General features: G+C 55.3%; 1 protein-coding gene across 1 annotated transcript; it reads left to right on the top strand.

Moving 5' to 3' along the window:
* The first annotated feature begins 1,629 nt into the window (after positions 1 to 1,629).
* On the top strand, positions 1,630 to 9,032 carry LOC127026632 (von Willebrand factor A domain-containing protein 5A-like). Its single transcript, XM_050911983.1, is given in 18 exon segments — positions 1,630 to 1,678; positions 2,047 to 2,294; positions 2,400 to 2,622; positions 2,984 to 3,126; positions 3,281 to 3,395; positions 3,838 to 3,965; positions 4,238 to 4,326; positions 4,795 to 4,939; positions 5,258 to 5,337; positions 5,859 to 5,970; positions 6,318 to 6,482; positions 6,627 to 6,730; positions 7,090 to 7,271; positions 7,368 to 7,441; positions 7,443 to 7,656; positions 8,156 to 8,379; positions 8,588 to 8,714; positions 8,919 to 9,032. Coding segments are annotated over 18 exon segments (2,502 nt in total). The 3' UTR covers positions 8,999 to 9,032.
* Positions 9,033 to 12,639: the final 3,607 nt, after the last annotated feature.

The following is a 12,639-nucleotide window of genomic DNA, read 5'->3' as shown; positions in this document are numbered from 1 at the left end:
CGCAGCGCAGTTTGCAGACGCTGTCGCCCACTAGCCACTTTCGCTTCCGAGGCGGGGAGGGGGGTCCAGGGACCCCAGTCAGATCCCCTTCACCGGGGGTGTCCCCTCTCCCCTCCCCATCCCACAGCCTCCCAGGCTACCCGGCATCCAGGATCCCCGCTGCCTGCACAGCCCCCAGGGAACCAGGCGTCCGGGTGCTCGGAAGGAGGTTTGCAGCGATCCCAGTTGGGGGGGGGGCGTCTCCGCCCCCCTGGCCCTGCCTCCCCGCCTTCCCGTCCGTCTGCCTGTCCGCCCGCCCCTCCGCCTCTCTCTCCATCGCAGCCATCGCCCTGCTGACGTAGCCCTGCATCTTGCTGTCTGCCGGAACAGCTCTTGCTCTGTCTCTCCATCCCTCCCCTTCTGTCCCTGTATCTCATCCGTCTGCCCCTTACGCTTTCTCCCCCTTCCTCTTCCATCTCCCCCTCTGTTCATCTGATTGTCAGTCCGTCCCTGCTGACTCTGGCCTTGATTCTGGTGAGTGTCTGCTTGTTTGTGCTTCACTTTGTTATTCTGTCCTTATCCTCTGTTCATTGTCCCTGGTCCCTTGGGAGAGCTTGCCCCTATTCAATCCATCTCTCTGTCCATCCCTCACCCCTGCTCCCCTGAGGACTTGCACCCTATTTGCTCTGTCTGTCCACCCTGTCAGCATGATGGTGGGGTGGGGATTTTTCTGGTGCTCCCCACCCTGTCACCCCAGTGCGGGAACTGGGGAAATTGAGGCAAATGTGTCTGAACCAGAGAGATTTATGCGGATGGGTTTGGGGTGGAGGGCGGTCCCTTTCACCTCCTGGCACTTGGCTGGAAGACAGCCAGATATCACTTGAACTACACCCTCCCCCCAGTGCCTTTCTGGGATTTGCTCTGCAATCATGGACTACCTGACCCTGGCCTCATTTCTCTCTCCATCATGTTCCCCCTTATTATCTGGACTTTCAGCCTGCCCTCACAAGCTACTCCATGAACATATCCTCACATGTGCTATCTCTTGTGCAGCTACATTCACACAATCCTGTTTGTGATGGGTACCTGCTCATCTTTTCTAAAATGGACCCCTCCACCTGTCCATTCATCCATTTCAACAAAAATTCTTATGTCTCTCTGTCCACCTATGCATCCATCTGTCCCAAAACGGACCTCGTCTGCCAATCTATCCATCCAGCCATGGATGGATAGCCATGTATTGTTCATCCCAGTACAGTCCACCCACCCATCCACCCACCCATCTGTCCGTCCATCCGTCCGTCCGTCTGTCCATCCATCCATCCATCCATCCATCCACTCTTGCTCTCACACCTTCTTCCCTCCATCTTCCCCTGGTATCCCTCAGTTCTGTTCAAGATTCTCCCATGGTGGGGGTGTGGTGCAGACCTCCTCAATGCAGAGATACTCCTGATGAAATCCCAGTGCTCATGAAAAGGGATTTCTGAATCCCTGGGTTTGCTCTGGCTGTACATGGTGGGTTGTGGCTTCCACCTATGTGTGTTGGACTTGGGGGAATGGCAAGGAATCTTCACCAAATAGGGACTGCCTGGTGGTTTCTGTGGATCTCTCCTCTTACAGGAGACCCTTCTTGTCTGCAGGTCTCCTGAAATGTGGCGTCAGAGCTTTGGACTTCTAGAAAAATCCTACACCCATGACAGTGAGCTGGGGATCGGACAGCTGAGGGACATTTGGGGGATGGGGGATGCTCGCAAAGAGGGACAAAGAAAGGAGGAGGATAGGCAGCTGTAGGGGGAAATATCTGGACTGGGTCTTCTCAGAGCGAAACAAGGATGGGACTGGGCAAGAGCTCTACAGGAAACAGGTGGGGAACAGAGGTACAGGGGAAAAGGGAACCTGGGGGGGTGGGGGGCAGACACTGTTCTATGGCAGGCTCACACTAGACCCTCAGTAACGTTGGTCACTTAGTCTTGGTTTCCAGGGTAGGAACAGCCACATATTGAAGCAGCCCCAATCACCTTGTGTCGTTCATGTGTGCTGATGGACAGGTTGCATCTCTCTCAACACCAACAGGATCCTTTTTGCTGGGGAACTGGCTCCACATACCCCTGTCCACAGTGCCCCTGTGTAGTGCTGTGGTGGATGTTGCTATCCAGGATTATGTGGCTGATGTGGCCTCCGAACTCATCTACCAGAACAAGAGTCAGATCTCCACAGAAGTCCTCTTTGTCTTCCCCCTGAGCCCCCACATGGCCATCTACTCCTTCCAGGCCCGCAGTGAGGATGCCGAGGTCCAGGCCATGCTGCAGGATGAGGTACCAGCATCCAGGGATGAATGGGCAAACCACCACAGGGGCATGGGATGAGCAGCCCATGGCCTGCCCGGTGATCAGCTTTCTGTCCCTCCCCTTCCCACCCAGGCCCAGCAGCTGCATGAGCCTACAGGGGGCTGGGAGAATCTGGAGTACCTTCAGGATCAGTCTGAGCATTCGGGTGAGGTGTTTGCCTGCTTTCTGGGCACCCTGTCCCCTGGCAGGGAGGTGGTCGTGACCTTGCGCTATGTCCAAGAGCTGCCACGGGAGCCAGATGGAGCAGCCCATTTTGTGCTGCCACCCACACTGCATCCCTACAGCAAACACTATGGTGAGTGACCCCACAAGGAACCTGCCCTCCCAGTCACACACCCCACAGAAGGGCCACAGACTCCCCATCTACTTTATGAACAGACCCGATGCAACTTCCCTTTGCACCCCCAGGGGGACCCACATTTTTCCCCCATGAAGCCCCTGGACAGATCCATGTGTCCTTCCTTGTGCCCCATGAGGGGATCCACACCTCCCACATGCATTTCCCATTAACAGACTCATGGACCCTTCCATATACCTCATTGACAACCCCCAAGTCTCTCCATATGTCCTATATATGGATGCCAAATCCTGCCCCTCCCCCCCAACTCCTGCAGGGAGAGCCTTTGCCCTCCCCAGTGCCATGTTTCTCCTTGCAGCCTGGAATTGTCTCACCAGCGAGCTGCCCTACAGCCTGCTGCTCACCGCTAGCCTGCAGTCACCCCGTGGAGTGGCCAATGTCCAGGCCAACTTCGCCCTCACCCCTTTGATCTACACTGCCCAGGACCACAGCACTGCACAGGTATGCCCTCCTGAGTGCCAGGATCCCAGGGGGAGCTGGGGAGGGATGTCATCACTGAGAAAAAGGGGATGCACTGAGATCAGTGCCTGTGCTCCTGGCCCAATGCTGGGTCTGGTCCCCTCCTCCTGTGTGTGACCAGGCACCCCTTCTCCAGGTCTCACTGGCTGGCAGGCCCCCAAGTCACGATGATTTGGAGCTGCTGGTATATTTTGGAGAACCCACTGCAGTCAGTGCTGTGGTGGAGACGGGAGACCCTGGGGCCCCTCCAGGTGAGTGCAGCTGAGGAGGGAACATGGAGGTACCTCTGGGTTGCAGGAGGTATTGGGGCATGGGGAGACACTGGGGATTCTAGGGGGTGAGATATCATTGGACACTGGGATGGGAATGGGAGGCATTCAGATGGCATGATTTGGGTCCTGGAGCTCCACGATGCGGTGCTGGGGACACTGTGGTGAGGTATCAGATATAGCAGGATGCATACGGGGAGTTCTGTGTTAGGGCTCACTGGGTAGCTCTATTGGAGGCACTGGCTTGGAATACATGGGGCACTGGGCTGTGCAATTGGTGGACAGTACAGTAGGGTATTGAGGTACCAGTGTGGGGCATCATGGCCTCTGGGATGGTGGAAGCTGAAAGCACAATGAGAATCAGAACCAGGGAGGAGGATGGGGGTCCCTATCTGGCCTTCAACCAACCCCATACCTCCTCCAGGCTCCCTCCTTGGTGACCCCATGGTGCTGGTGGCGCTGGCACCCAGCATCCCTGAGGCAGTGCCTGGGCAGCGCCAGTCTGGAGAGTTCATCTTCCTCCTGGACACCACTTTTCTTGAGCGTGCACAGGTACCCCTGGAGAGCGAGGACCAGCATGGGGTAGAGGAGCAGGTTGAGGGGGAGCGGGCCAGGGCAGGCATTTACAGAGGGACAGAGATGTGAGAGGGGACTGGTGGGGTATGAAATGGTCCTGAAATATCTTGGGTGCCCAGGGGAGTTCAGGGCACTGGCTCAGGTCATCCAGGGGAGTCCAGAGGCTTTAGGAGGACCAGACTATGGGCAAAGGCATCTGTACCCTCCACCAGTGCCTCCCAAGACCTGCCTGCTGTGTCTTTCCACAGGGCTCCCTGCTCTTCCTTCTCAAAAGCCTGCCCCTCGGCTGCTACTTCAACATCTACTGCTACGGAGAAACCTCTGAGGGCATCTACCCGTGAGCAAACGTGGGGCAGGCTGGGTGCTATGGGGCTGGATTAGGTGCTGGTGGGTAGGGCTGGATACTGTGGGGCATGGCTGGGTGCTGTGGGGCTGGAATGGGTGCTATGAGGCAGGGTTAGATGCTGGAGGGCAGGAGTGCATGCTCTGAAATCGGCTGCTTGGTATGGGACAAGGTTGGGTGCCAGAGGGCATGACTGGGTGCTGTAGGGCAGGGCTGGATTCCGGGGATGGGATTTTCCGGGGATGGGATTTTTACGGCATTATGGGATAGCACCTCTTGGGGTTCTGTTGAGCAGAGTCTTGTAGGAACTATGAAGCCAGGTCTCTTCAAGGACTACTATGAGGCAGGGACTTGCAGAGGACCCTAGGGCACAGCTGTGGGAAATGTTATGGGGCAGGCTCTCAGGCAGCACTAGGGCTGGCATAGAGCAATGTGCTCTCCAAACATGCTGTGCCCCTGCAGGCAAAGTGTTGAATATACTCAGGACAACCTGACCGAGGCCATTCGGCGCATCCCCTCCACCGGCTCCAGTCTGGGTGACACCAATCTGCTGGGAACCCTCCGCTCAATCTACAATACCCCCCGCCCCCGCGGGCATACGCGCCAGGTCTGGGTGCAGGGCCATGGAGGGGTGGAGGGACAGGTATCCCAGGGGGAGAGAGAGGACCCAGGAGTGTGGGTGGAAGGAGCCACCCAAGGTATGTGGTGGCCACAAGGGAACAAGAAGGATACCGTGGGGTGTGGGGGAATGGAGAAGTGGGTCTATATCTTTGGGGGTTTCTGTCCCTGAGTGAATATCTCTCCCTGGGGTAGTCTCTCTACAGGGGGTCTCTCTCCTGGGCCCCTCTCTCCATTTCAGGGGCCTGCTCTCCCCATTTTGGGGTCCCTGTGCGGGGCCCCAACACTCATGTCCGCTGTCTCCCAGCTCTTCATCTCCATGGCTGGGCTACCCCCTGACAAGGAAGCCATCGCAGCTGAGGTCTGCCGTCACCGCAACAGCCACCGGTAATGAGGACTCTTTGCCCCCAGTCGTCCAGTTGCCCTTTGATTGTCCAGTCATTTCCATCCCTGATGAGGGCCCCTGTTCACCAGTGCCTGTCCCAATCCTTGGGCCCCTCCAGTGTCCCAAAGACCCTTCCCACCCTGCACAGCTCTCCTGTGCCAAGCCCCATTTGCGAGTCTTTGCTTACCACTCCCACAACCAAGGCACCCTTCACAGAGTGAGCAGGGAGACTGAGGCACAGGGCTTGTACACCCTGATGTGCCCCCAAGCTCTGCCCCAGCCCCACTAGACTGACCCCAGCTCTGCCCCAAGTCCCAGCCCTCCTCTGCCAGCTCCCTGTCTAACCCCAGCTCCAACCCCACTCCCTCTCTCTACTCCCTGCTCTTCCTCCTGCCCCCTTGTTCTGCACCCCAGCTTTGTTCCCCCAGCTTTAACTCCAGCCCGTATTCTCCAGCTCTATCCCGGCATCCTTGCACCCACCTCTGGCTCTCATTTCTGACACCTTTCCCTGCTTCCCCCATAGGTGTTTCTCCTTCTGCTTCTCTGACGACAGCGCTGCCCTGGCCATGGCCCTGGCCAGGGAGACAGGGGGTGAAGCTACCTACGTCTGCTCTGACAACAGTATGACAGCTGTGGTATGAACCCAGGAGCCCCGGCAGGTCCCCCTCTATTCCACAGACATGCTGACTTCCAAGCACCCCAGCACCTGAACTGCCCCCACACAGTAGTCGAGACCCAGCTGCCCCAGGAACCCAGGCACTCAGGCTTGCCCTGACTCTACCCCACCACCCCACCCCACTGAGAACCCAGGTGCCCGGGCTTCTGCCCCGCTATAACCCACAGACCTGACTGTGCCCAGGGAACCTAGCTGGTGCAGGCTACCCCACACATCCCACTGTCTCCCAGGGAACCTCGACACCAGGGGCCATGGGCTGAACCCTGGTGGAGCTGTGAACTGTGGTGTCCTGCCCTCTGTCCCCAGGTGCTGAAGTGCCTGAAGCAAGCCCTCAAGCCAGCAGCTGAGGGAGTCTCTCTGAGCTGGACCCTGCCTCGTGGCCTGGAGGTTGAGGTGCTGGGGGGCACCCCTCAGTCCATCTTTCAGGGTCAACACAGCCTTCTCTATGCCCAGATCCGTGGACAGGCACAGGTGAGAGCTGGGACTACAGTCACCCCTAGCTACCTCCCAATAGCCTCCCAGTAACCACCAGTAATCTTTCAGTAACTTCCCAATATCCCCCAGTAACCATCTTGTGTCCCCAGTAACCTCCAGTAGCTTCCCATGTGTTCCCAGGATACGACGGTGGCCAAGGGGGTCATGACCTTGCAGTACAGCCTGGACGGCCAGGATGTCACTCACACGATTGAATTCCCACTGTGCCCACAGGGAGATGGCCGGTGAGAGCCTGTCCTAAGGGAAGATGCATGCATCCTCCTCATTTCTAACATGGACTCCAGCTGAGAGGGGGCCCAGACAGCTTATGCATTCCCACCTTCCACACACAATCCCAAACTGGCAGAGAACGCAGGTGTCCAAGCATGCCCTCCTTCCCTGCTTTGACCCCACAGGGGCAGGACCCAGGAACCTGGGCATCACTTCCCTCCAGACAGATGAGGACCCAGGCATCCAGGTTTTCCCTCTGTCCATCCTCACCCCTGAAGGGAGAGAACCCAGGTGTCCAGGCTCTCTCTCTGTCCACCTTTCCCCAGCATGGAGTTGAGCCAGGTGGTCAGGCCTCACCCCACTCTGTCCCCAGGCTGGCTGGGCATCGTCTGGCCGCGAGACGCTTGCTGAAGAGGTTGTTGACAGAGGCTGCGAGTGGGTCAGGGGATGAACTCAGGCATCGCGCAGTTGAGATCAGCCTCACTTCGGGGATCATCTGCCCCTTTACCAGCTATGTGGGGGTTCGCACGTCACAGAGAGTCACCTGGTACCAAGGTAAGGAAAGACTCTTGCAGGAAAGAGCGGTGGGGCAGCTCTGTGGGATGTTCTCATTCCACTGGAGCTGGAACCCCAGCCACAGGGCACCCCCAGTCTCATGGGGTAGGCCCCATCACCATCAGGTGCTTCTTTCCCATGTGCTTAATTCAGCCCCTTTCCCTGTTTGCCCTTGAAGGGCCCTTGGCACTGTTGCCACCCCGCCAGTCACTCATCCCCTGCCAGATCACCGAGCTGCGTGGCTCCAGAAGAGTCTCTTCCTGCCATCCGATGAGCATCTGGGTCCCACCTGGCTGGCTGACAGCAGTGTGTGCATCATGGCTTGCCCTCCGTCGACTCACCCATGGCATTGCTGCCCTGCCCCAGCGGGGCGCTTGTTCAAAAGGTATGGGGCCTTGACCCAGATGGGAGATGTAGGGATCATCTAACGTCTTATAGAAGGGTTATGCTGCCATGTCTTGCCCATGGCGTGGAAACCAATGAATTTTGCGTTTAACCCTTCCCTTAGTCACCCTTAAACCTGGAAGTCCTTCAGCGAATATGAGACCTAGCTCAGGGACAGCCAGGGAGGGGACAGGGACGGTGCTGGATCATAAATACACATTTGAATAAAATGTGTTGGGGGGGTATCAAGAGAGGTCTTGGGACATGGCTGAGCAGGAATGTCAGGAGAAGAGGCAACGATCAGTGTTGGGGATGAGTTAGGGGTGTCCAGAAAGGGCTGTGGATGGGACTGCTTTGGGGACATGCAGGAAGGGGCTTAAACTGCAGGTAGCTGCCCAAAGAAGAGCAGAGATAATGTTCTGGGGCATTGCACAGGGGAGTAGAGAGGGGTCAGCTTCCTGTGATTCTCCCAACCCTCCTGTTCTCGTCTTCTCCCACAGCACGTAAACCACCACCACCATCTATTTCTTCTCTCAAGTATGTGGATCTCACGGAATTTGTTTTGTGCTCTTCAATTTTGGGGCAATGGTCCACCAAAGCCATTGCTGAGTGCCAGCAACTGGTGGCACTGCAGAATGTAGATGGCTCCTGGGCCCTCAGCTCAGGACTGGTCTCTGTGCTGGAAATCGATGAGGCTGAAATCAAGGGAAAGATGCCTGGTGAGGTAAGGGGGGAACCTCTTATGGTGGCAGCATGTCATCCTGGGGCAGTGGGAACCCCTTGGCTGGTGGCAACACTGGCATCCCAAGGGCAGCCAGAGAGGAATGAAGGGATCAGAAACCAGAAGCCACAAAGGAAGGGGTGGGAAGTAGTGAGGGGGCAGGGAGGATGCTCAGCACTGCATACTGGTCTGAGTCATTGTTCTCCTACAGCTCATGGAGCCAAGCATCTGGGCCACAGTGCTGGCTGTGACCTGGCTACACAGACACGACAAGTGCTACCAAGAGCTCTGTGAGCTGCTGGAGGCCAAGGCTGTGACCTGGCTGCACAGCCAAGCTGGTGAGTCTTGAGGGTCCTTTTCCTGCTGATCCCCACAGCACAGCCTCCTCCCTTCTCTCTCCAGTGGGACCTGCCTCACCCCTTCGCAGGACCACAATTTCCTGGGGGCAGGTGAAGGAGTCCTGTGTCCCCTTTCTCCCTTCCATCTGCGGACTCTCCCTCCTGCCTGACTCCTCTAGTGCCCCTGTCTCTCCCTGATTGCAGTGTCCCAGCTGGACAAGTGCCTGGAGGCAGCCAACACCCTCCTTGGGAGCACCGTGGAGCCAAGTGTCTTCAGGCTCTGAGCTCAACACATGCCTTGTGCTACAGACCGGCAGCACCTGCAGAGCTAAAAAGGGCCAGAAAGTACAGCCTAAAGTCACCTACCATGCTGGGATACCACTGTTGCTACCAGCTGGGGTCTTACATTACAGATGAATTCTCACTGCTTATGTCTTATACTACTTGTGCTGAACCTGTATCATGCTGAACTCCTCAAGAGAAAAGCTCTAGTTCAGAGCCTCCAGCGTGTTTGGTTTGGGTGGAGGTGGGGGCAGGAAGGAAGCATCACATTCCCCAGTGGCTCCCCTTCCTGATTTCGGCTTTGGCAAAATGGGCTACTGGCCTCCACAAAGATGGTGCTTAGAGACTTGGTTTAGTGGTAGACTTGGTAGTGTTAGGTTACCGGTTGGACTCGACGATCTTAAGGGTCTTTTCCAACCTAAACGATTCTATGATTCTATGATTCTATGGTTTCTGTCTTGACAAGAGAGTGCTGTGCACACTAGAAAAGATGTGTGTTTAGAGGTGTCAACAGCAGGCACAATAGCAGTGGCTCCCAATGAAGGACTCCTGCTGCACCCCACTTGCTGACCTCTTCGCTTTACCCCAAAAGACCAGGCTGTGTCAGGAACTCCCATATCTGCATTGCCATGTAAACCAATCTTTTGGAAGTAGAACTTTCATCTGCATCAGACCCAGCCCATCATAATGTCCAAGAGAACTCATGTGGGGCGAGATTGATTTGAAAACTATCAGCATGTTGGAGGTAGAACTGCAGGAGCTTTTGATTAGCAAACCAGTCATGCAATGTACTCCCTCCTGTCCCAGGGCCCTGAATTCATGGGCCTCACTCCATGTCGGCAAAGTCTCTAGTTCATTTTCCAATAAACAGTGAATCTTCTGTAAGCCAAAAGGTGTGACACAGCCTTTATTTCAGTTGCGCCTATGGTCCTTCCTTCCAGGGGCATCTGTGAGTCACCAGGAGGGGCATGAAAGGACTTCGCCGACAGCTGTGTATTGTAATACATGAAATAAGGTGCTGCCATTGCTCTTGGAAGAGCACAGACCTGTTCTAGGTTAGCAAGACAAGAGCTGAGGACTTGCTAGGCTTTTTCTAGACTGCTTTTAGCTTGAATTTATTTCAGCTTGATCTTAGTGGTAGCGGCTGTGTAGCGGGTTGACCCTGGCCGGATGCCAGGTGCCCACCAAAGCCGCTCTATCACTCCCCCTCCTCAGCTGGACAGGGGGAGAAAATAAAACGAAAGGCTCGTGGGTCGAGATAAGGACAGGGAGATCACTCACCAATTACCGTCACGGGCAAAACAGACTCGACTTGGGGAAAAATTAGTTTAATTTATTGCTAGTCAAATTAGAGCAGGATAATGAGAAATAAAACCAAATCTTAAAACACCTTCCCCCCACCCCTCCCTTCTTCCCAGGCTTAACTTTACTCCTTATTTTCTCTACCTCCCCCCCCGAGCAGCGCAGGGGGACGGGGAATGGGGGTTTGGGTCAGTTCATCACACGTTGTTTCTGCCGCTCCTTCCTCCTCAGGGGGAGGACTCCTCACACTCTTCCCCTGCTCCAGCATGGGGTCCCTTCCGCGGGAGACAGTCCTTCACGAACTTCTCCAACGTGCGTCCTTCCCACGGGCTACAGTTCTTCACGAACTGCTCCAGCGTGGGTCCCATCCACAGGGTGCAGTCCTTCAGGAACAAACTGCTCCAGCATGGGTCCCCCGCGGGGTCACAAGTCCTGCCAGCAAACCTGCTTCAGCGTGGGCTCCTCTCTCCACGGGGCCACGGGTCCGTAGGTCCTGCCAGGAGCCTGCTCCAGCGCGGGCTTCCCACGGGGTCACAGCATCCTTCAGGCATCCACCTGCTCCGGCGTGGGGTCCTCCACGGGCTGCAGGTGGATATCTGCTCCACCATGGACCTCCATGGGCTGCAGGGGGACAGCCTGCCTCACCATGGTCTTCACCACGGGCTGCAGGGGAATCTCTCTCTCTGCTCCGGCGCCTGGAGCACCTCCTCCTCCTCCTTCTTCACTGACCTTGGTGTCTGCGGAGTTGTTTCTCTCACATCTTCTCACTCCGCGCTCTCTCGCTGCAACTGCAACTCCCCTGTAACTTTTTTTGCTTTTCTTAAATATGTTATCACAGAGGCGCTACCACTGTTACTGATTGGCTCGGCCTTGGCAAGCGGCGGGTCCGTCTTGGAACCCGCTAGCATTAACTTTATCGGACATAGGGGAAGCTTCTAGCAGTTTCTCACAGAAGCCACCCCTATAGCCCCCCCCCGCTACCAAAACCTTGCCACGCAAACCCAATACAGGCTGTAGCAACACGCTGCCCAGCAGATAGATGACTGATGTCTAACTTATCCTAGCTGTAACAGAAAAGTGGTCAAGTGATTAACATCCACCTTGGTTTTAACTTTAACTTTTTAACTCTATTGGAGCGTGCGAGTCTGAAAATAAATGCTGTTCTCCCTTTAAGCTTCACCTGTGCCGTCTGGAGCAGACACAGCGCAAACGTCTGTGTGCACTGGAAACCCCCTCCTGCCCTGGAGGTCAGTGGGGAGACAGAGGAGTCGCCTTCCCCAGCGATGCAAATGGGATGGGGAATGTGCGCTCCCACACTCCTTGGGGTGTAGAAGTGTCACCGAAATCGAGAATAAACCTCTTAACACCAATGTAGCATTAAGAAGCAGGCATTCTCTTTATTGCAGCGCTGGATGCACAGGGGATCGCTCCACCTAACGTGCATGCCGCATACAAAAATTGCAAGGTTTACATCCAGTTATCTAATTAGTAACAATTAGTAAAAACACGCCTAAGTTTACACTCATTGGCTAGTGATAAACATTTCATTCATTACTGGTCAGTCGTATTAAAATTAACTCCACTTGCGATGTAGATTAGCATGCATGCTCCTTAGGGGTGTGGGGGGGCAAGTTTCTTGGGTCTTGAATTGAGTCGGGGGTCATGCTTCCCCCTGCCGCTTTTACCTTTCTGCTAGTTACGACGGACTTCTCCGGGTTTGGCTCATTTTGTAATTCAGTCAGCAGAGCCCGGGAGTACAATACCAATATTGAGGAACATCTTGCCCTTTTATCACATATTGTTACTTGCTAAACTTTGGTATGTAGGCCTACTTGTCCTTGGTACACAGACTTGCTCATCTCTGGTGTGCAAGCCTGTTTGCTCTAGCTGTACAAAGTTTACACAAAGGGGCCCTTCATCAAATTGTCTAAGACTTTGGTAACAGTGTCACCAAAAGTCGGGAATCAAACTCTTTAACACAGACTGTCTTAAAGAGCAGGCATTACTTTATTCGGTGCCGGGTGCATGGGGGATCGCTCCGCCTAACATGCACACCGCATATTGTATCAGCCGCCCCTTATACGGTTCTTCAATATACATATGTATTACATTTCCCGGAATGATCGCACATATTCACTACATTTCCCAGGACTAATTATAGTATCTGCCTAATCTTTATGCATGGGTCCTGGGTCTCTTAGGGGCGTCCACAGAGGTCTGGGGGGGTCTCTAGTGGTCTCTGGTGGTTTCTCAGCTGGTGAACTCGAGTTTTTCTCCTTATATGGCTATGAGTTGGCTCATGGTGCAGTTTGTTTTGTAATTCAGTCAGCAGAGCCAGGGG

Source organism: Gymnogyps californianus, chromosome 28, assembly GCF_018139145.2.
Source record: "Gymnogyps californianus isolate 813 chromosome 28, ASM1813914v2, whole genome shotgun sequence".
Taxonomy (NCBI): domain Eukaryota; kingdom Metazoa; phylum Chordata; class Aves; order Accipitriformes; family Cathartidae; genus Gymnogyps; species Gymnogyps californianus.
The sequence above is the reverse complement of the archived record's forward strand: the minus strand, read 5'-3'. Positions and strand labels throughout refer to the sequence as shown.